The 20,453-nt window shown below is 38.3% G+C and overlaps 1 protein-coding gene across 11 annotated transcripts in view; it reads left to right on the top strand.

The window, feature by feature from the left end:
* Stau2 (staufen double-stranded RNA binding protein 2) overlaps positions 1 to 20,453 on the top strand; it is a 332,068-nt gene that overhangs the window by 32,621 nt on the left and 278,994 nt on the right. For 4 of the 11 annotated variants that reach the window (XM_075971425.1, XM_075971423.1, XM_075971424.1 and 1 more), the window contains one exon: positions 8,385 to 8,515. The exons of 5 other annotated variants lie outside the window; for them this stretch is intronic. In XM_075971425.1, coding sequence (XP_075827540.1) covers positions 8,402 to 8,515 — 114 coding nt within the window. In that variant the 5' untranslated portion in view covers positions 8,385 to 8,401. Of the gene's footprint in view, positions 1 to 8,369; positions 8,516 to 20,453 lie in introns of all 11 variants that reach the window. 2 more of the 11 variants (XM_075971427.1, XM_075971426.1) reach the window with 1 other exon arrangement.

Raw genomic sequence — 20,453 nt, 5'->3', positions numbered from 1 at the left:
GCTAAATGTGATTTAAAATTATTGAGACGGGGCCTTAACATGTGCAGCTTGCTGGCTTGGAACTCACTGCATAGATTAGGTTGGCCTTGAACTTGCTGCTGCTACCATGGTTGTGTGCCATCAGCCCTGTCTGTGTGAGACTTGATGAAGTTGCATTGAAGCTGTTCATTTCAGCTCTTGGGTGCTGATGGTGCATTAGCCTCTGCCAGCAAAACTGCTGCTTACCTCTAAGAGCAAGAACTCTGAAGCATGAGATCTTTGCTTTTTATTTTGGATGAAGATCTTTCCATACTGAGAGTACTTCTTTTCTGGTAGAGGAAGCTGTAGTTTTGACTTTGAGATACAGAGTTAAAATGTGATTCAAGCCCTTAGCAGAAGACAGACAAAGATGTGTGTTTGTGTGTGTAAACATTAAACAAAAAAATTAGTAACATATAATTTGGTTTGAAGTTAGGAATTTTACAGCTTGGTTGCCTCTTTTAAATATTTTTCCTTTTGTTTTATGAGAAGTCGTAAACATCTTGATAATGCGTTACTATTTAATTATTAAAGTTGTATAAACTGTAAAGACAAATTTATCTGTTCTTGATAACAGTCTTCAAGAAAATAGGGGTAGAACAGAACTTCCTTAACCATTAATAAAGAGCATTTTATATTTAGGAATATGCACATTTATATACATATAACATAACTAGTTGTATATATACATATAACAATTAGTGGAAAAAGAGACCCTGAATTAGGAGAGCAGGGAGGGCTACATTGGAGGGGTTGGAGGGAGGAAGGGGGAAAGTGCTATCATTATACTATAATTTCAAAATTAAGATTGAAAAAAGAAAAAGGAAAAACATTATTAGTTTAAATTTTGTTTACTGGTGAAAAGTTGAACTCTTTGGAAAGAAATCAAGAACAAGACAAAGATATTTATTTTCATTAGTTCCGTGTAGTATTTTATTTGCTTAATGATTCTAGCCTGTGCAGTTAAGCGAGAGAAGGCACCCAGCCTGGGAAAGAGGGATACAATTGTCTTTATTTGTAAGTGACCTAATTGCCTGTGTAGAAGATCTGCCAGGATTCTGCTAAAGCTAATGAGTGACTGTATTGAGTTGTAGGATATAAGGACAATTACAAACCAATTTTTTCTAAAGCATACTAATAGAACTTCCAAAATGATGTAAAAATAATGCTTTCGGGATCATTAAAAATGGGAAATAGCTGGGTTTGGTGTCGTACACTGCAGTCCCAGAACCCGTGTGGCAGAGACAGGGGAGCTGGTACAAACTCCAGGTCAGCCTGGTGTATAGCAATTCTCAGCTAAGAAAACCAAAACTAAAACAGAAAAGGCCAAACTTTCATAGTGATATTTGAACCTAGGGAAATATTTTAAAGAAAATTGAGAACTACAAATTATTGCTGAGAGAAATGAAAGAGCACCTGTATAAGCTGAGAAAATTGATCTTCACTGTTCACTAATTTCTTGTGAGTTGAATTTCTGTGAAATTGCCCTAGTTGCAAAATTATTTGTAATCCACAAGTCCTTTTGCTTTGATGGTTATTCACAGAGTCGTGGAATCGTGAAAATTCTGATTCTCTCAACATACACATCCCCACCTGAGATGGAACAAGCCCCATCTGCATTCTTTTTACATCTGCATTGCCAGCAAGAGGTTTCTCGTAGTCTCTCACTCTCACACCGTCTGAGCTTCTGTGCTTGTGTTAAAGCAATGCTAAGGGATAGCATTGAAGTCTGTGGTGTGTGTCCTAGTAGAGAAATTACCTATTAGATAAGTTCGACCAGGCAGAATTACAGATCATTTTCATGAATTGTATGACAACTTTGTTAGCATTTTGATTTTTACTAAATATTGGTCTCAAGATAGTAATATTCCAAATCTTATATACTTTATTGTTAAAATGGACAAAAACATTAAAAATTCACATAAAGATTCTATAACTTAGAGAGCCAAAACAACAGTGCAAAAGAACTGTCCACGAACCAAGAGTTATTATAAAGCTGCAGGAAGATAGTATTGCCTTAGAAGTAAACAAATTGATGGAACAGAGTAAGTCTTTCAGAGATGAAGCCATTCATTGACAAAAGTCATTAGAGGAAATAGAACGACAGATGGCACTAGAACTTGAAATAGCTATGAACTTACATGTAATACTTCTAGAAACGTGGAGACCAATTAGATAATAATTTCTAAAATACAACGCAAAAAATGTGATCAATAAAAGAACAAATTGGTTAAGTTGTTGTTGATCAGCAACATACTTGCATACTTGGCTTCTTTCTGGTTCTTGCTGTTCAGATTCTCACCATACATCTTATTTAAGTCTCCCATGCTATTCGTTTTGTGCTACTGCTTTCTAAATGATAGGTACAATCGACATTTTCATCAACAGTGTACCCCTAAATACTATTAATTTCTGTTGGCAGCCCTGTCTTAGTTGCTGTTCTATTACTGTGAAGAGACATCATGACTTATAAAAGCAGCATTTTAATTCGTCTGGAATTTATGTTTAAGAGATATAAATAAGTTTAGTACGTGAGTAGCCCATCAGTGGTTTTTGCTTGGACAGCCTTAAATGTTAGGCTCATTTTGAACATTAAAATGCTCAAAACTCTAGACAGATAGCCACGTTTTCTCTAGAAAACAAGTCTCTGAGAGGCAACTTACTTTGTTCTTGGATTTTAAAAATGATTTTATTTTTTATTTTTGCCTTTAAAAGGTTTTTTCTTTCTTGCACACTATGATGGGTTCCCTCCAATAGCAGAGAATAGGAAGAGCAGGGTCTGGAAGGAGACTCTGGGGTGGAAAAGCTGCGGTTACAGGAGGAGGTGGACTGCTTCGTCAGCCGAGCTCTGATGGGCATGACGCTGTCGGCATCTGCTGCTGTGAGTGCTCGTTTAGGAGACACTTGCTGCTCTAGTGGGCTTTAATTCCATCTCCTGTTTCAGATCTCCCAGTCCTTAAAACATGTTTTTAACCTTTTATTTTATGTGCATGGCCATTTTGCCTGTGTAGCACATGTGTGCAATGCTAGCGGAGGCCACATCAGATTCCCCTTGGGGTTGAATTTACAGCCAATTGTGAGCCGTCTGGTGAGTGCTGGGAATTGAACCGTGGTCCCTGGTCCAGTGCTTTTAACCACCACATCATCTCTCCAGTCCCCATCCCTTTGCATTCTGCTCATGATTCACTTGATTTGTCTGATATACTGGTGCCAGACGCGGCCCTTTGTAAGGGTTCTGCTACTGAGCTGTGTCTCCGTTTTTCTTGCTCTTTCGCTTTTGGAGGCCAGGTCTCACTGTGTAGCTCAGTCTATATGTGGACTTGTCCTTCACCTCCTCTTCCCGAGTGCTGCAATTACAGATGTCCAGCTCTAAGTTTGGGCTTTTGTATACTTTCATTTGTCTCTTTGAAAAGCTTCAGCTGACTTTCTCTTGTCTTCCGACTTTGATGAGATCTTGTTTTCTCTAACTAATGTAATTAGTCTTTCAAAATCCGTCTTTCCACATCCCCTGTGCCTCAGGAGCCCCTGTAACAGCCTTGTCACGGTGCCCACTGCGCTGCCTTTGTAGTTCCTGTTTCTCTCACCAGACATCTCGGTGGAGACAGTCTGCCTAAATTTGGAAACTTTACTGTTGTAGTTTGTGGAGTCAGCACTCAGGAAGCTTAGGATTGTTGTGAAAATGTAGTATATCTAGAACACAAAGTATATTTATATCTTCTTTGATATATATTTTTCTTGTAATATTTTATTATACATATGCTTTATAAATATTTTATTCAAGTTATTGTGTTACATGTAAATGAATTTCATATCAATTAAGTTAGAATATTCCCTATGTAGGTAAGAGAAGCTAAGTAAGTATAATTTATATAATAGTTGGGGAGTTTTCAGTGGAGGGAAATTTAAGGCATTCTAATGACCCAAGGGGAAAATAGTAATTGAGTATCAAGGATATGAGTATCAAAGGATACTAAAGAAATATATTTGTATGTGTAAAATCAGTTAATCCTGACAGAACATTTTGATTTAGAATGCCTGCATTTAGAAATCCATGAAAAATTTTATAAAACTATTTATTATCAATAGTTTTAATAAATGTTTCAACTAATTTATAATTATTAGTAATAAATATATAATTACTGTTAGTAGTGTCTTATGCTTCCTTATGTACCACCGTCCAATGAGAATGAGCAGATTAGTGGATTTACTATATTGAAAGTAAGATTTATTACTTTCTCAAAGTCATGGATGTATGAGTGGCTGATACCTGAACCAGGCTTTTACCTGTTAATGGATCAGTGGCTCTCTCCAATGACAATCTTATATTGTGAAATCTGTTGCTGTTAATCTTCTTAAAAAGAGACTGTTATCTAGCCACTCAAATCCCATGAAGCACATTTCAAAATATATTAGTAGTAGCCTCTTTAAAAACATAATACAGTGGGATGTAGTGGTACACAACTTGTATGCCGGCACTCGGGAGGGAGAGGCAAGTCAATCCTGGTGTATGTAGTGAGTTCCAGGCCCACCATAGCTATATAGTGAGACACTGTCTCAAAACCAAACCAAATGTAAATACTCTGTGGGAGTGGCAGGACCTGGCATGCTGGGATTTGGAGTCCAGACTATGCAATTCCCAGGCCAGGGGGCTGGGATGGATGCCAGGGCCTGGGGCTATGCTCCAGACTTAACAGTACCTTTAGTTTTTTTGAAAATATATAGCTCCATATCATGTTATATTAGATTATGTCTATCTTCTCAGTTTGCCACTGCTAGGGATTGAACCCAGCAGGACTCATGCCTGTCGTGCAAGCTGTACTGCTGACTTACAGCCTAGCCTATAGTTCAACTTCTTTAGAGAGCACTTTGTTTTATAGTTTTGTAGCTACTTTATCAAAATGAGCATTTTATCTCTGCGATCTGTGAGGTAGGTAATACTAGTAAGATTTCTGATTAAAGGCACATGTCTGTTTTCTCAGCACTAGGGAGCCAGGAGTGGGGCAGTTAGAAACTTAGCAAGTTCCGGAATAGGCTGCCCTACATACTGAGACCTTATCCTAAACAAAAAACGGTAAACTGTTTACAGCTGGGAAAGAAATCATTAGCTATAATTCTTTTCTAATCTACCATCCTTAAGCATTTTGATTTTAGTTATGAAGCTTTATCAAATAGAATCTTGCATCAAACGTGTTATACATTGAGATATTTTATTGGACTCATACTAATTTTATGAAGGCAAAGTCAAAATAAATGAATTAAAAGGTTTATACTACATGTTGCTACTTTGTACTTTCTGGAAAGGAGTTTGATTAAGTTTTTATTACCAAACAAGGTTTGCACAAATATAAATTATATTTAGAAATTATCAGGTGATAGTGATGCACACCTTTAATCCCAGCACTTGGGAGGCAGAGGCAGGTGGATCTTTGAGTTCATTGCCAACCTTGTCTACAGAGTGAGTTCCAAGACAGCCAGGGCTACCTACACAAAGAAACCTTGTCTTGAAAAACAAAAACAAAACAAAACAAAAAAACCAAGACAACAACCCCCCCACCCCCCCAAAAAAATGAAAGAAAAAAATTATACAGCTAAACATTTTTATCTATGAAAGGTTCACATTATGACAGGTATGTTTTAAAATATTTTTGTATTATAACTCATAGCATTAATAGAATGAGAATGGCATGTTTAGTGTAAATGCTGTTTTTGATTAGACAACATTTTACCATACAGTGCTTTCTAATTTTAACATTAGGTCTCTTTTTTATTGTCATTGATTTATTTACTTGAGACAGGGTCTTGCTTACATAGTCCAGGTGGGTCGTGAACTCAGGATCCTCCTGCCATAACCTCTTGAGTTTTGGAACTTTAGACATGCACCACCATAGCTGCCTGCTTTTGCTTTTTAAAAATACTCAGTAAGCTGGTCTGTTTCTTATGCTTGGGATGTTTCATGCTATGGTAGCAAAGAATCGAAGTTGTTTAAAGTATCAGACCATCCAGTTTTCTATAGTGAGCTGCACTGAAGATGCATTTTATTTTATTTTATCTTGGCTTTTTGAGACAGGGTTTCTCTGTAACTTTGGAGCTTGTCCTGGAACGAGCTCTTGTAGACCAGGCTGGTCTCGAATTCACAGAGATCCTCCTGCCTCTGCCTCCCGAGTGCTGGGATTAAAGGCGTGTGCCACTGCCACCCCTCCGAAGATGCATTTTATAAAGTGCTTCTTTTGCCTGATACGCAGTAAATTACACGGAAGGCGGGTTTTCCCAAACCCGTCAGAACTTTTATCTATTTTGACTCTTCCAAGATAATAATGATTGTTTTGTTTTCTCTTGCCAGATACTCAGAATGGCGTACTCTGGCCAGTTCTTAGCTGTGCCAGTACTACAGTTTGTTTACTTAGGTTCTTCTCGTTGCTTGTGCTTTACTGACCATCTATGTAGCTTTCTTAAGAAACCATCTTTAACCATAGTATTCACGATAAGGCATTATACCATCTTATTGTACCCGCTAACGTTACGGATCGGAAAGAGTCTTGTTTTGTACAGTAAGCCTCATCTAAGTTAGTAGATGAGGTTGCTCAGTTGGCCTCTTTCCTTATGTATTCTCCATGCACTATTACTGCTTCAGCAGACAGGATGTGCTTGCGTGTTTCATGCTTAGATCTTGAAATTTTTTGGCCTTGATAAATGGGAGATGAAATAAAAACTAAACAAGCTAAATGTGTCTGTAGATGAGGTAAAGGAAAACAGGATAAAATAATTGACTCTCACCTGAGAAGACATTCTAAAGCTGCAGTAATATGTGCACTGTAGTAACCATAGCATGCCTTTAAAATCTTAACCTGATGGGGTCTTAGGAGGTAAGCAGACCCTTTCCTCCTCTTTCGTCCTTCTGTTTGTATTTATTATTTTTATCTTGACAGGGTCTCCCTATGTTGCTCAGCCTGGTTCTAAAGTCCTGGGCTCAAGAGATGTCCCCACTTCAGTCTTGCACAAAGTGAGGACTGCAGGCCACACCCCTAGCAGCAGGATAGATTACACACTTTCATTTGGCAGGAGGAGCAGAGGTTTAACGAGCTTAAGACTATGACCTTGAAGGTTAGGAAAGAATTTCTGAGGACACAACAAGCACAAACCATAATAGGAAAAGATTGATAGCTCTAGGATATAATCAATAAGAACCAGCAGAGGCCTTTCATGGTAACTGTAACATAAAATGGTTAGCTTTACTAGTGACGTAGGGACACACAAAATGTCTAGACACTAGTGGGATGGCATTAGGTAAACACCAAATTATAAATGAAGTTAAGATATATGACTGTATTCCACACTTCAGGTTTGCAGCATAGGAAGGGGATTTGGCGCAGTCATTCTGAGAGTGATGAACGCAGTTACAGAATGTCTCAGTAGATGGATAGAATCTTACTACAGTAGCACCATGGAAATTCTATATTTGTTAAAACATAACATGGAAATTCGTGCCAGTTAAAATTCCAACATACCAAAGAGTGAAGACAATATTTGAAAAAAACATATTTATTATAATGCTGTCAACTTGAATGAAAAACCAAATATATGGAGACTACTTTCTTATGACTGCAGATATATTTGCAAATGTATTTAACAATCACCTGGAAGAGTACATTCTAAATTCATTTTGGTAATTTTTGGAGAAGATTAAAGGAACCCTATGAAAATTAAGCACTGTTAGTAATTTTTTTTAAAGAAAATGTTTATAATTATAAAATAGTGTTCAAAACAAATGTAGAAAATGTTAACAGTTTTAGTGGTGGGTAGCATTTAATTTTATTTTCCTACCTCTTTTTGTTCTTTTTGACACAACATTGACTGTTTGACAAAGGTAGACAGATATTGGGCTAGGGCTGCTGCGTAGTTGGAAGAGGGTTCACCTACCATACACGTGAGACTGGATGTGGTGCTCATGCCTAGGCTCCCAGCACTGGGCATCCTTGTCTACATAGTGAGTTTGAGTTCAGACAAAATGTACTTTTGTAGTAATAAGAATCAAGAAACTTACCTGATGATGGTAAAAGGTTTTTGAGAGAAAAAGAAAAGTTATAATAATATATTAAAAACTATTTCATAATCTTTAAGTTTTATGGTGGTATTATATGTACATAGAGAATAACTTAGGTAAGAAAAAAATAAACCTTTGTTTATTGTTGAAGATTTTCTACATTCTATTGCATGTGATGGAAGACATTACACGATATAAAGTTTTAAATACAAATTCATGAAAATAATTTAGCAGTCTGACTTTAGTCTAAAAAAGTCAACGCTAGTTTTTCTTCCCTTTTTAAAAGTCATTCTTGACAAACACTTTATAGCCTTTTTATTTGCAGCTTCTCTCCACGATAAAATGGCAAACCCCAAAGAGAAAACTCCAATGTGTCTGGTAAATGAGTTAGCCCGTTTCCATAGCATCCAACCCCAGTATAAGCTTCTGAGTGAAAGCGGGCCTGCTCATTCCAAGGTAAGGTCATAAAGAGACGGCGGCCGTGCTAACCGACTGTCAGACTCTGTCTGTCAGCTGTGGACTGTGCTCTATTTGGGGGTGTGTGTGGATGGCCTGAAGACCCTTAAGTCTTAAGCAAGTTGTAATGTGTTGTGTTTTGTAAAGCTCTCAGATGTAGTGCCTCACAAGAAAACCTGGAAGCCATAAGATTTTTAACATTTTGTAATTGAAGGCTCTCAGTTATAGAAATGTTAGTGCTTTGCTTAGGAGCTCACACCAGCACTTATGCATGGAGTACAGTGTTCTTCTTCCTGGTAAACCAGGCTGCTACAAGGAGGATGGACAGAGTGGGTATTGCAGTGCTTAAATATTGGTACATTTTTTTCTGATGTCATGCCGAACTTTAAGGTTCATAGCTATAAAAGAAACTGTAAGTTGTATGTACCAGTATTATTATTATCTTTGCATTTGCTTACAGTGATGTCCTTTTAAAACAAAGGCAGCTTATATTTGTAGCTACAAGTGCATATATTTCACATATAAAACAAATCTACAACTAGTGCATCCATATTTGGGCTCTATTGTTTTGGAAAACATTTCAGTTGTTCAGTTTTCCCTGACACATTTTAAATATTGGGTATTTTGATAGTCATAGATTTGTACATAATATGGAAACAGTTGGCTCTAAAAGAGTTGGTTATTCTTTAAAACAAGTGGCAGTGGGTTATTTGGATGTTTTCTGTCTTCTACAAACCAAGGAAAATAGGCGAAACTGCAGTCTGTCGGGTTTGTTTGCTTTTCTGGAGGTGTTGCGGACAATGCTGGAATTCCATCATGTCTTGTTCTGTGTTAGCAGAGAAGGTAGTTGTGTTCCTCTCCTGTCTGCCCAGCCATACAGCCCAACTCTTTCTACGCATGCTGTTCTTAGTCGTGCCAGACTGTTTGCATTCCTTAGAATAGTTCATGGGATTTTCACGTCTCTTTACTTTTTCCTAAATGACAACATTAAAGTCTTTCTGCCTTCATTTTTTTCTTCTCCTGTCTCTGTCTATAGGTAGAGACTGCTCTTTCGTTTCCTGACTGCTCAGACCTGAATAATCACACAGAAACTATATTAATTACAACACTGTTTGGCCAATAGTTTAGGCATATTTCTAGCTAGCAGTTCCATCTCAAATTAACCCATTCCTATTAATCTGTGTATTGCCACAAGGGTGTGGCCTGCCAGTAAGGTTCTGGCTGGTGGCTGGTGCCCTTCTCTTTTGGCAGCGATGCAGAGTCTCCCTGACTCTACTTTCTCTCTATATCTCTGTTTGGATTTCCTGCCTGGCTTTACTCGACTAAGGCATTGGCTGAAAGAGCTTCTTTAATAACCAATGGCAATAAAACGTATTCATAACATACAGAGTAGAATCCCAAATCATCTGTTTGGCTGTCTGTCTTTTACCAGCTTCAATTTCCCTGCCTTTTGCTTCTTCCCCTCCTCTGTCAACAGTTTCTTCTTCCAGTTTTCTTTCCCCATCAACATAAGGCATGTTTTAGACAGTTTTTCTTTCTTAAATAACCTGACAGCATGTCTCTCTGTATGTGTCTTTTCTTTCCTGCATGGCAGGACTCCAGGAGAAATCCATACTGGCTGTTTGTAGTGCCCTCCTAGTCACTTTTGTTCCTACCACCTCCACAAATCAGACAGCTTCCCTGTCAGCACCTGAGTACTCCCCAGATTTGCCTTCCTCTCAGCTGTACTTGGGACAGGGGAGTGTGTGCACCTCCTTGTTGGAAATGCTCTTCTTTTGGCTTTCAGGACATGGTACCCTCTGCTTTTTCTATTGTTCTTCTACCACGTGTGTGTATTAGTTTTTGTTTATTTGTTTGTGTGTTTGTTTGTTGAGGTGTCTTGCTGTATTTTAGTCCAGGCTGGCTCAGATCATTGTCCTCATGCCTCACCCTCCTGAAGGCAGGTTTGTATGCTTAAACCATCATTCCTGACTCATTGGCTACATTTTTATCTCAGATCCCATAGAACTTTCCAGTTTGTATAGCCACATTTGCAGACCTGGTCTCTTCTCTCCTTGCTTTGTGCCTTTGGATGACATAAATATGCTGTCAGCTTTCACACCCAGGACAAATGACTGAGGTGCTGTGGAACACATGAAAGCAGATCTAACCACCAGATTCTCCCAGCATCCTCAGTCCCTACCTGTTACAGGGCCATTCTGACTTGCATACCTCACTTTCTACGCTAAATTCTCCATCCCAGGAGCTAGGTTGACATACCTCCAACTGCCCTTTCCTACATAATCCAACTGTTTTGGATTATATTATATTACCTGGCTTTTTCTTTTACTTTCTCTTTTGGGCCACCTGCCTGCTGTACCCAGTTCCCCTCTGTGGTGGTTTGCAAGAAAATGGCCCCCAAAGGGAGTAGCACTATTAGGAGGTGTGGCCTTATTGCAGTAGGTGTGATGTTGTTGGAGGAAGTGTGTCTCTGTGGAGGTGGGCTTTGAGGTTTCATATATGCTCAAGCCATGCCTAGTATCTCAGTTCATTTCCTGTTGTCTTTGGATCAAGATGTAGAATTCTCAGCTCCCTCTTGGGAAACATGTTTGCCTGCACACTACCATGCCTTGCCATGATGATAATGGACTAAACCTCTGAAACTGTGAGTGAGCCACCCTAATTAAATGTTTTCCTTTATAAGAGTTGCCATGGTCATGGTGTCTCTTCATAGCAATAGAAACCCTAACTAAAACATTGTCTTTTCCCCTCTTTCTTGGTCTCCCCGTCTCCTCACATGGGTCAGGGTCATGTTCACTTTGGACTCTCCCAGATGCCCCTGCCTCTGACAATGCTCTCCTGTATATCTCTAATAACCTTTTATTTAGTATTCAGTCTCTAGTTCAGAGAGTCTTCCTTGTACTTTGGAATTGTGTGTCTGATTGGCGGTTAGTTATTTCTACCTAAATGACTACAAGGATTTTTAAACTAAAGGCATCCAAAATAAATGACTGATCTTGGTCTTGTGCTTCCCCTTTATTTTTTTCAGTAGTGCTTTGTGCTTTTAAGTATTTTATTGTTTTTTCTCTTCTAGCTAGAATGATCTCTGAGGATAGAACTTTATTTTGATTTCATTATTGCTCTTTCCAGTGCCTGGAATGGTACATGCAGTCAGTACTTAGTATTTGTTAAATGAGTGAGTGCATGAACAAGTTCATGAACGATTGACTTAGTTCTTTGTTCAGATATAAATGAGCTATCTTTTCTCAAAGGCAAAATGGGGATGGGCTAGTAATGTTTTTTTCTTGTGACATCTTTTTTTTTTTAAATAAAAAAATCTTTATTCATTTTACATACTAATCTCAGTTCCCACTCCCTTCCCTCCTCCTATTTTCTCTACTTTCTCCTCCATCCCCACCCACTCCCCAGCAAAGGTAAGGCACATTGCTCCTTGGAAGGACCAAGGCCCTCCCCACTATATCCAGGCTGAGCAAGGTATCCATCCAAAGAACATGGGTTTCATATAGCCAGTACAAGCATCAGGGACAAACCTGGTGCCACTGTCAGGGGTCCTGCAGTCTGCCCCCAGCCATACAACTGTTACCCACATTCAAAGGGTCTTGTTTGGTCCTATGCTGGTTCCTTTCCTGTCCTGCGGGGCTTGGTGAGCTCCCATTAGTTTAGGTAAACTGTTTTAGTGTGTGTCCCTATCATGGTCTTGACTTCTTTGCTCATATTTTTTATCCTTTCAAAAAACATTGAAATTTTATTATTTTTAATTTTAACTCTTGAGAATATAATATACACTTTCATCATGGTAGAGACTGCTATTCAAGTTGTAGCTATTTTTTGCTTTATTGAGAATTTAGAGCAGATACCTTGAAAAGCTGACTCAAGGTCACAACACTGGGTATAGGAAAACCAAGAAATGAGATTTGTGGTTCAATATAAGGTCTAACAACATTAAACTCTGTTAAACTTTAAGTAAAGTAATCTAGCAGTACTCTTCTTTGAAAACCTTTTTAGGTAGATTTTTTTGTAAAATATATGAAATGTTGAAAACTTGGAAATCTGAGGGAAAAAATGTTCCCCAAGAGACCAAAACATTGTTCTTACCTAGTTTGTGTATCTCCTGATGACCTCAAGTTAAGCTATTGAGGTGAACCCATATTCACTTATTTTTGAGAATTAACATAGGACAGAAGGCCAAACTGAAATGATAGTAGTTGCACTTCTTTGCTCATATATTCATGCCTCCCACTCTTCAACTGAATTTTGGGAGCTCAGCCCAATGCTCCACTGTGGGTCTCTGTCCTTGTGTCCATCAGTTTCTGGATGACAGTTCTATGGTGACATTTTAATACAGTCATCAATCCTACTACAGGACAAGGCCAGTTCGGGCATCCTCTCTGTTATTACTTAGGGTCTTAGCTGGAGTCATCCTTGTGGATTCCTGGGAATTTCTCTAGTGACAGGTTACTTGCTAGCCCCATAATGGCTCCCCCAATCAAAGTATCTTTTTTCTTGTTCTCCATCTCTGTCCTTTCCCCATCTTGACTAGCCCATTTCTTCAAACACTTCTCCCTCCATCCCTTCTCCCCTTCATCTTCTCTTCCACCATCCCTTCTCCCCCTACTCCCATGCTCCCAATTTTGTCAGGAGATCTTGTCTGTTTTTCCCCTTCTCAGGGGGATCTATATATGTTTCTCCTAGGGTTCACTTTGTTGCTTAGCTTCTCTAGGGTCGTGAACTACAGGCTCATTATCATTTGCTTTACAGCTAGTGTCCACCTATGAATGATTACATACCATGTTTATCTTTCTGGGTCTGGGTTACCTCACTTAGGATGGTTTTTCCTAGTTCCATCCATTTGCATGCATATTTCAAGATGTCTTTGTTTTTTAACTCTGAGTAGTGCTCCATTGTGTAAATGTACTACATTTTCTTTATCCATTCTTTCGTTGAGGGTTATCTAGGTTATTTCCAGGTTCTAGCTATTACAAATAATGCTGCTATAACCATAGTTGAACAAATGTCCTTGTAGTATGGTTGAGCATCCTTTGTGTATATGCCCAAGAGTGGTATTTCTGGGTCTTTCTGTAGGTTGATCCCAATTTTCTGAGAAACTGCCATACTGATTTCCAGAGTGGTTGTACAAGTTTGCATTCCCACCAACAATGGAGGCCTGTTCCCCATACTCCACATCCTCTCCAGCATAAGCTATCATTGGTGTTTTTGTTCTTAGCCATTCTGACAGTTAAAAGATGGAATCTCAGAGTCATTTTGATTTGCATTTCCCTGATGGCTAAGGATGTTGAACATTTCTTTAAGTGTCTTTCAGCCATTTGAAATTCTTTTGTTGAGAATTCTATGTTTAGATCTGCACTCATTTTTCAATTGTTTTATTTGATATTTTGATGTCTAGTTTCTTGAGTTCTTTATAGATTTTGGAGATCAGTCCTCTATCTAATATGGGGTTGGTGAAGGTCTTTTCCAATTCAGTAGGCTGCCTTTTTGTCTTACTGATGGTGTCCTTTGCTTTACAGAAGCTTCTCAATTTCAGGAGGTCCCATTTATTTATTGTTGTTCTCAGTGTCTGTGCTACTGGAGTTATATTTAGGAAGTGATCTCCTTTGCCCATGCATTGAAAGTTACTTTCCTCTTTATTGTCTATCAGGTTTAGTGTGGTTGGATTTATATTGAGGTCTTTAGTCCATTTGGACTCAAGTTTTGTGCCTGGGGATAGATGTGGATCTACTTTCATTCTTCTACATGCTGACATCCAGTTATGCTAGCACCATTTGTTGAAGATGCTTTCTTTTTTCTGTTTTATAATTTTAGCTTCTTTGTCAAAAATCAGGTGTTCATAGGTGTGCAGATTAATATCCAAGTCTTCAATTCGATTCCATTGGTCAACCTGTCTATTTTTATGCCAATACCAAGCTGTTTTTATTACTGTAGCTCTGTAATAGAGCTTGATGTCAGGGATGGTGATACCTCTGGAAGTTCCTTTATTGTACAGGATTGTTTTGGCTATCCTGGATTTTTTGTTTTTCCATATGAAGTTGAATATTGTTCTTTCAAGGTCTGTGAAGAATTGTGTTGGGATTTTGATGGGGATTGCATTGAATGTATAGATTACTTTTGGTAGGATTGCCATTTTTATTATGTTGACCCTACCTATCCAAAAACATGAGAGATCTTTCTATTTTCTATCATTGATATGGGAGGTCCTTCTGTATATATGTTGCTTTTATTGGTTAATGAATACGGAAGGTGCTTTGGCCTGTGATAGGGTAGAGTAGAGCTAAGCAGAAAACCTAAACTAAATGCTGTGAGAAAGAACATGGAGTCAGTGAGAAGCCATGTGGCCCCCTAGAAGAAACATACATGCCAGTAAACCATGAACCTCGTGTAAAATATAAAATAATAGAAATGAGTTAACTTAAGATATAAGAACTAGCTAGCAATACGCTTAAGTAATTGGCCTAGCAGTGATTTAAATAATATAGTTTCTGAGTGATTATTTAATGGTCTGGTAAGCTGGGAACGAATGAGCGACCTCTGCCTACATGGTGTCTTCTTCAATTTTTTTCTTCAAAAACTTAAAGTTCTTATTGAGCAGGTCTTTCACTTATTTGGTTAGTGTTACCCCAAGATATTTTATGTTATTTGTGGTTTTGTGAAGGGTGATGTTTCTCTGATTTCTTTCTCAGTTTCTTTATCATTTGTGTATAGGAGGACTACTGATTTTTTTGAGTTGATCTTGTATCCTGCCACATTACTGAAGGTATTTATCAGCTGTAGGAGTTCCCTGATAGAGTTTTGGGGAACACTTACGTATACTAACATATCATCTGCAAATAGCGAAAGTTTGACTTCTTCATTTCCAATTTGTATCCACTTAATCTCCTTTTGTTGTCTTATTGCTGTAGCCAAAACTTCAAGAACTATGTTGAATTGATATGGAGAGAGTAGACAACCTTGTCTTATTCCCGATTTTAGTGGAATTGCTTTGAGTTTCTCTGCATTTAATTTGATGGTGGCTGTCGGCTTGTTGTATATTGCTTTTATTATGTTTAAATATGTTGTATCATGAAGGGGTGCTGGGTTTTGTTGAATGCCTTTTCAGAATGTAATGAGATGATCATTTTTTTTAGTTTATTTATATGGTGAATTACATTGATAGATTTTCATATGTTGAACCATCCCTGCATCTCCGGGATGAAGCTGACTTGATCATGGTGGATTATTTTTTTTGATGCATTCTTGGATTCAGTTTATCAGTATTTTATTGAGTATTTTTGCATCAATGTTCATGAGGGAGATTGGTCTATAATTCTCTTTCTTAGTTGAATATTTGTGTGGTTTCAGTGTCAGGGTAACTGTAGTCTCATAAAAAGAGTTTGGCAATGTTCCTTCTATTTCTATTGTGTGAAACACTTTGAGGAGTATAGGTATTAGATCTTCTTTGAAGTTCTGGTGGAATTCTGCACTGAAACCATTGACCCTGTGGGCTTTTTTTGGTTGGGTTTTTTGGGTTTTTTTTGATGACTACTTCTATTTCCTTGAAGGTTATAGCTCTATTTAAATTGTTCACCTGGTCTTGATTTAATTTTGGTATGTGATACCAATCCAGAAAATTGCCCATTTCTTTTACATTTTCCAATTTTTGTGGAGTACAGGTTTTTGTAGTATGGCCTAATGATTCTCTGGATTTCCTCATTGTCTGTTGTTATGTTCCCCTTTCATTTCTGATTGTGTTAATTTGGATGTTTTTTCTCTGCCTTTGATTAGTTTGAATAAGTTTGATTAGTTTGTCTATCTTTTTGATTTTCTCAAAGAACCAGCTGTTTCATTGATTCTTTGTATTGTTTTCTTTGTTTCTATTTTAGTGATTTTAGTCCTCAATTTGATTATTTCCTGTTGTCTATTCCTCCTGAGTGAGTCTGCTTCTTTCTGTTCTAGAGCTTTCAGGTGTGCTGTTAAGTCACTAGTGTGAGATTTCTCCACTTTCTTTGTTTAGGCACTGAGTGCTATGAATTCCCTCTTAGCTCTGCTTTCATAGGTTTGGGTACGCTGTGCCTTCATTTTCATTGAATTCTAGCAAGTCTTTAATTTCTTTTTTTATTTTATTCTTGATCCAGGGGTGGTTCAATAGTTCACTGTTCAATTTCCACGAGTTTGTAGGCTTTCTGAGAGTAGTGTTGTTGTTAAATTCTAACTTTAAACTGTGGTGATCCGATAAGATACAGGGGGTTATTCCTATTTTTTTGTATCTGTTGAGGTTTGCTTTGTTACCGAGTATGTGGTCAATTTTAGAGAAGGTTCCATGAAGTGCTAAGAAGAAGGGGTATTCTTTTGTGTCTGGGTGGAATGTTCTGTAGATGTTAAATCCATTTGAGTCATGACATCTGTTCTCTTATTTCTTTGTCAAGTTTCTGTCTAGTTGACCTGTCCATTGGGGAAAATGGGATTTTGAAGGATTTTGAAGTCTCCTTCTATTAGTGTCTGTGTTTTGATGTGCGATTTAAGCTTAATAAAGTTTCTTTTACATATGTGGGTGCCCTTGTATTTGGGGCGTAGATATTGAGGATTGAGACTTTATCTTGATGGATTGTTCCTGTTGTGCGTATAAAGCGCCCTTCTCCATCACTTCTGATTGATTTTAGTTTGAAGTCTACTTTGTTAGATATTAGGATAGCTACACCTGCTTCTTTCTTAGGTCCATTTGATTAAAGTCTTTTTCCAACCCTTTACTCTGAGGTAGTGTCTGTCTTTGAGTTTGAGATGTGTTTCTTGTATGTAGCAGAAGGATGGATCCTGTTTTCATATCCTTTATTTTAGCCTGTGTCTTTTTATAGGTGAATTGAGTTCATTGATGTTAAGAGATATTAATGACCAGTGATTGTTAATTTCCATTATTTTTCAGTGGTAGTGTTTGTATGTTTTCCTTCTTTGGGTTTTGATGGTGTAAGGTTTTGTGTTGGCTATGTTTTTGTGGCTGCAGTTAGCTTCCTCAGGTTTGAGTTTTCCTTCTAGTACTTTCTGTAGGGCTAAATTTGTGGATAGGTATTGTTTAAATCTGGTTTTGTCATGGAATATTTTTTCTCCATCAATGGTGATTGGAAGTTTTGCTGGGTATAGTTCTGGGCTTGCCTTTGTAGTCTCTTAGTATCTACAGCAATCTTTGCAGGGCCTTCTGGCTTTCATGATTCCCTTTGAGAAGTCGGGTGCAATTCTGGTAGGTCTGCCTTTTTATGTTACTTGACTTTTTCCCTTTGCAGCTCTTATTTTCTTTCTTTATTCTGTATGTTTGTGTTTTAATTATTATATGGTAAGGGGACCTTTCTGTTTTGTTTTGTTCCATTCTATTTGGTGTTCTGTCAGCTTCTTGTACCTTCATAGGGATATCCTTCTTAGTTTGGGAAAGTTTTCTTTTATGATTTTGTTGAGTATGTTTTTTGTGCCTTTTCACCTGGAGTTTTTCCTCCTTTTATCTGTATTATTCTTTTCATGGTGTCCCAGATTTCCTGGATGTTTTGTGTTAAGAATTTGTTGGATTTAGCATTTTCTTTGACCGATGAATCCATTTCCTCTCTAGTATTTTCAACACCCGAGATTCTGTCTTCCATCTCTTGTACTCTGTTGGTTATGCTTGCATCAGTAGTTCCTGTTCATTTGCCCAGATTTTCTGTTTCCAGAATTTCCTAGGTTTGTGTTTTCTTTATTGCCTCTATTTCAATCTTCAAACCTTGAACTGTTTGAACTGTTTGCTTCACCTGTTTGATTGTTTTTTCTTAGTTTTCTTGGGTTTCATTAAGAGATTTATTGATTTCTTAAAGTATATTGTTTATCTTTTCCTCCATTTAAGGGAATTTTTCATTTTCTTTTTAAAGGTCTCCATCATCCTCATAAAATTACATTTAAAATTGTTTTCTTCTGCTTCTTCTGGGTTAGGATGATCAAGTCTTCCTGTTATGTGACCACTGGGTTCTGGTGTCGCCATGTTGCTTTTCAGGTTGTTGTATGTATTCTTGCACTGGTGCCGTCCTCCGGATGGTGCAAGAGTGTTTTTACCTTCAGGTCCAGTCCTTGCAGTTGTTTTCTGTGTCTTTGGGAACTGTTCTTGGTCTGCTCTGTACTGTCACTGTCTGTGTCTAAGGGAGCTGCTGATGTCTCCCTTAGCCGCTTTCTTGGCCCTCTCTCTTGGCCTGCTCTCTTGCTCCTCTCTGTGCATTCACAGCCTGTGCATCAGAGTTCATCTCTTGATCCTCTCTGTGTAGTTGCGGCCTGTTTCAGAGATCGTCTGAGGTTTGTGGGGGTTAGGAGGGTTTGGGGGCAGAACGGGACTTGTAGCTTACAGGGTCGATCTATGGAGTGGGCTGTTGGAGTAGTCTACCTGCAGGAGGCTTGCCTGTTGGAGAAGCTGAGGCAGGTGGGGGAGGACCCCAGGGTTTTGCCCCTGTATGGAGGACCTAGAGAACAGGGTGCCCTGCTGGGTGGGTGATGGCGCACTTCTTGGTCCTCTCTGTGTAGTTGCAGCCTTTGTTTCAGAATTCCTCTGAGGTGGCTTGGGAGAGGAGGACAGGAAGGTTTTCGTAATGGGCCAAATGTTAATTTGAAAGGAGTGGATAAATGTAAAGTACTTCTTAGAAATCTAGAATCTAATTTATTCCATAAATAGACTTTAAAATAATGAGCAAATAATTGGGGGTTTAGTGTATTTGACTAGCACATGTAAAACCCTGAGTTTAGTACTTACTATAACAAGTATAAACAAAATAAAAATAAGGAAAATATTATTTAAGCAACTTTGTTGCTCAGGTTTTTTTTTTTTATTTTATTTTTCGAGACAGGGTTTCTCCGTAGCTTTTTGGTTCCTGTCCTGGAACTAGCTCTTGTAGACCAGGCTGGCCTCGAACTCACAGAGATCCGCCTGCCTCTGCCTCCCGAGTGCTGGGATTAAAGGCGTGCGCCACCACCGCCTGGCTTGTTGCTCAGTTTTTTTCATTGCTCAAAGTAATTAAGGAAGACAAATTTAAGGAAGAAAAATATTTGACAATTATTGATCTTTTTATTAAAATTTTTTTAAATGCATAATAATAATATATATCTGTTAATTCATTTGAGGTTGCAAGTTTACTAATTCTATTTCATTAATGGCTTTCCTTCGGCATATTAAAATCTTCTTTTGCTTTTTTAATTTTTTAAATCTATCATTCCTCCTTTCCCTTCATCTCTCCTTTCTTTCCTCTTTTCCTATGTAGCCTAGGCTGTGTGGGACCCTGTGGTCCTTCTGTCTCACTCTCTGTGTATCTGTTACATGTGTGTGCCACTTCATCCAGCTAACCAGTTATTGATACTCTTAAGCCAAAGAAGTGCTTTAGTTGTGGTTGCTATTTTGGTGGCAAGATTTTTGTTATTTGAACATGATATTTTGAAATTTAAAAGTTCTGTAGGCTGTAACATGAGGTCCTGCTTGTTGGGGTTTCTGTCTTACCTGGTTCCCATACCCGGTAGTCCCCCAAAAATCACACAGAGGTCTCCATAAGTTATAAAACTGATTGGCCCATTAGCTCAGGCTTCGTATTAGCTCTTATAAAGCATATTAACCCATTATCCTTATCTATGTTAGCCACATGGCTCAGTACCTTTTTCAGTGGGGCAGATCATATCCTACTTCTTCTGTGGTCTGGGCAGGACTGCAGAAAGAGCTTCCTTCTTCCCAGAATACACCTGTTCTCATTGCCCCACCTCTACTTCCTATCTGCTTGTCCCACCTATACCTCCTGCCTGGCGACTGACCAATCAGCGTTTATTTAAAACATAATTGACAGAATACAGAATTGTCCCATACCAGTAGGCTGAAAGTAAAAACAGGGAGCCAGGTGGTGGTGGTGCACTCCTTTAATTCCAGCTCTTGGGAGGCAGAGGCCAGCCTGGTTACAGAATGAGT

Source organism: Microtus pennsylvanicus, chromosome 5, assembly GCF_037038515.1.
Source record: "Microtus pennsylvanicus isolate mMicPen1 chromosome 5, mMicPen1.hap1, whole genome shotgun sequence".
NCBI lineage: Eukaryota > Metazoa > Chordata > Mammalia > Rodentia > Cricetidae > Microtus > Microtus pennsylvanicus.
Note: the sequence above shows the minus strand (reverse complement) of the source record. Positions and strands in the feature narration are given on the sequence as shown.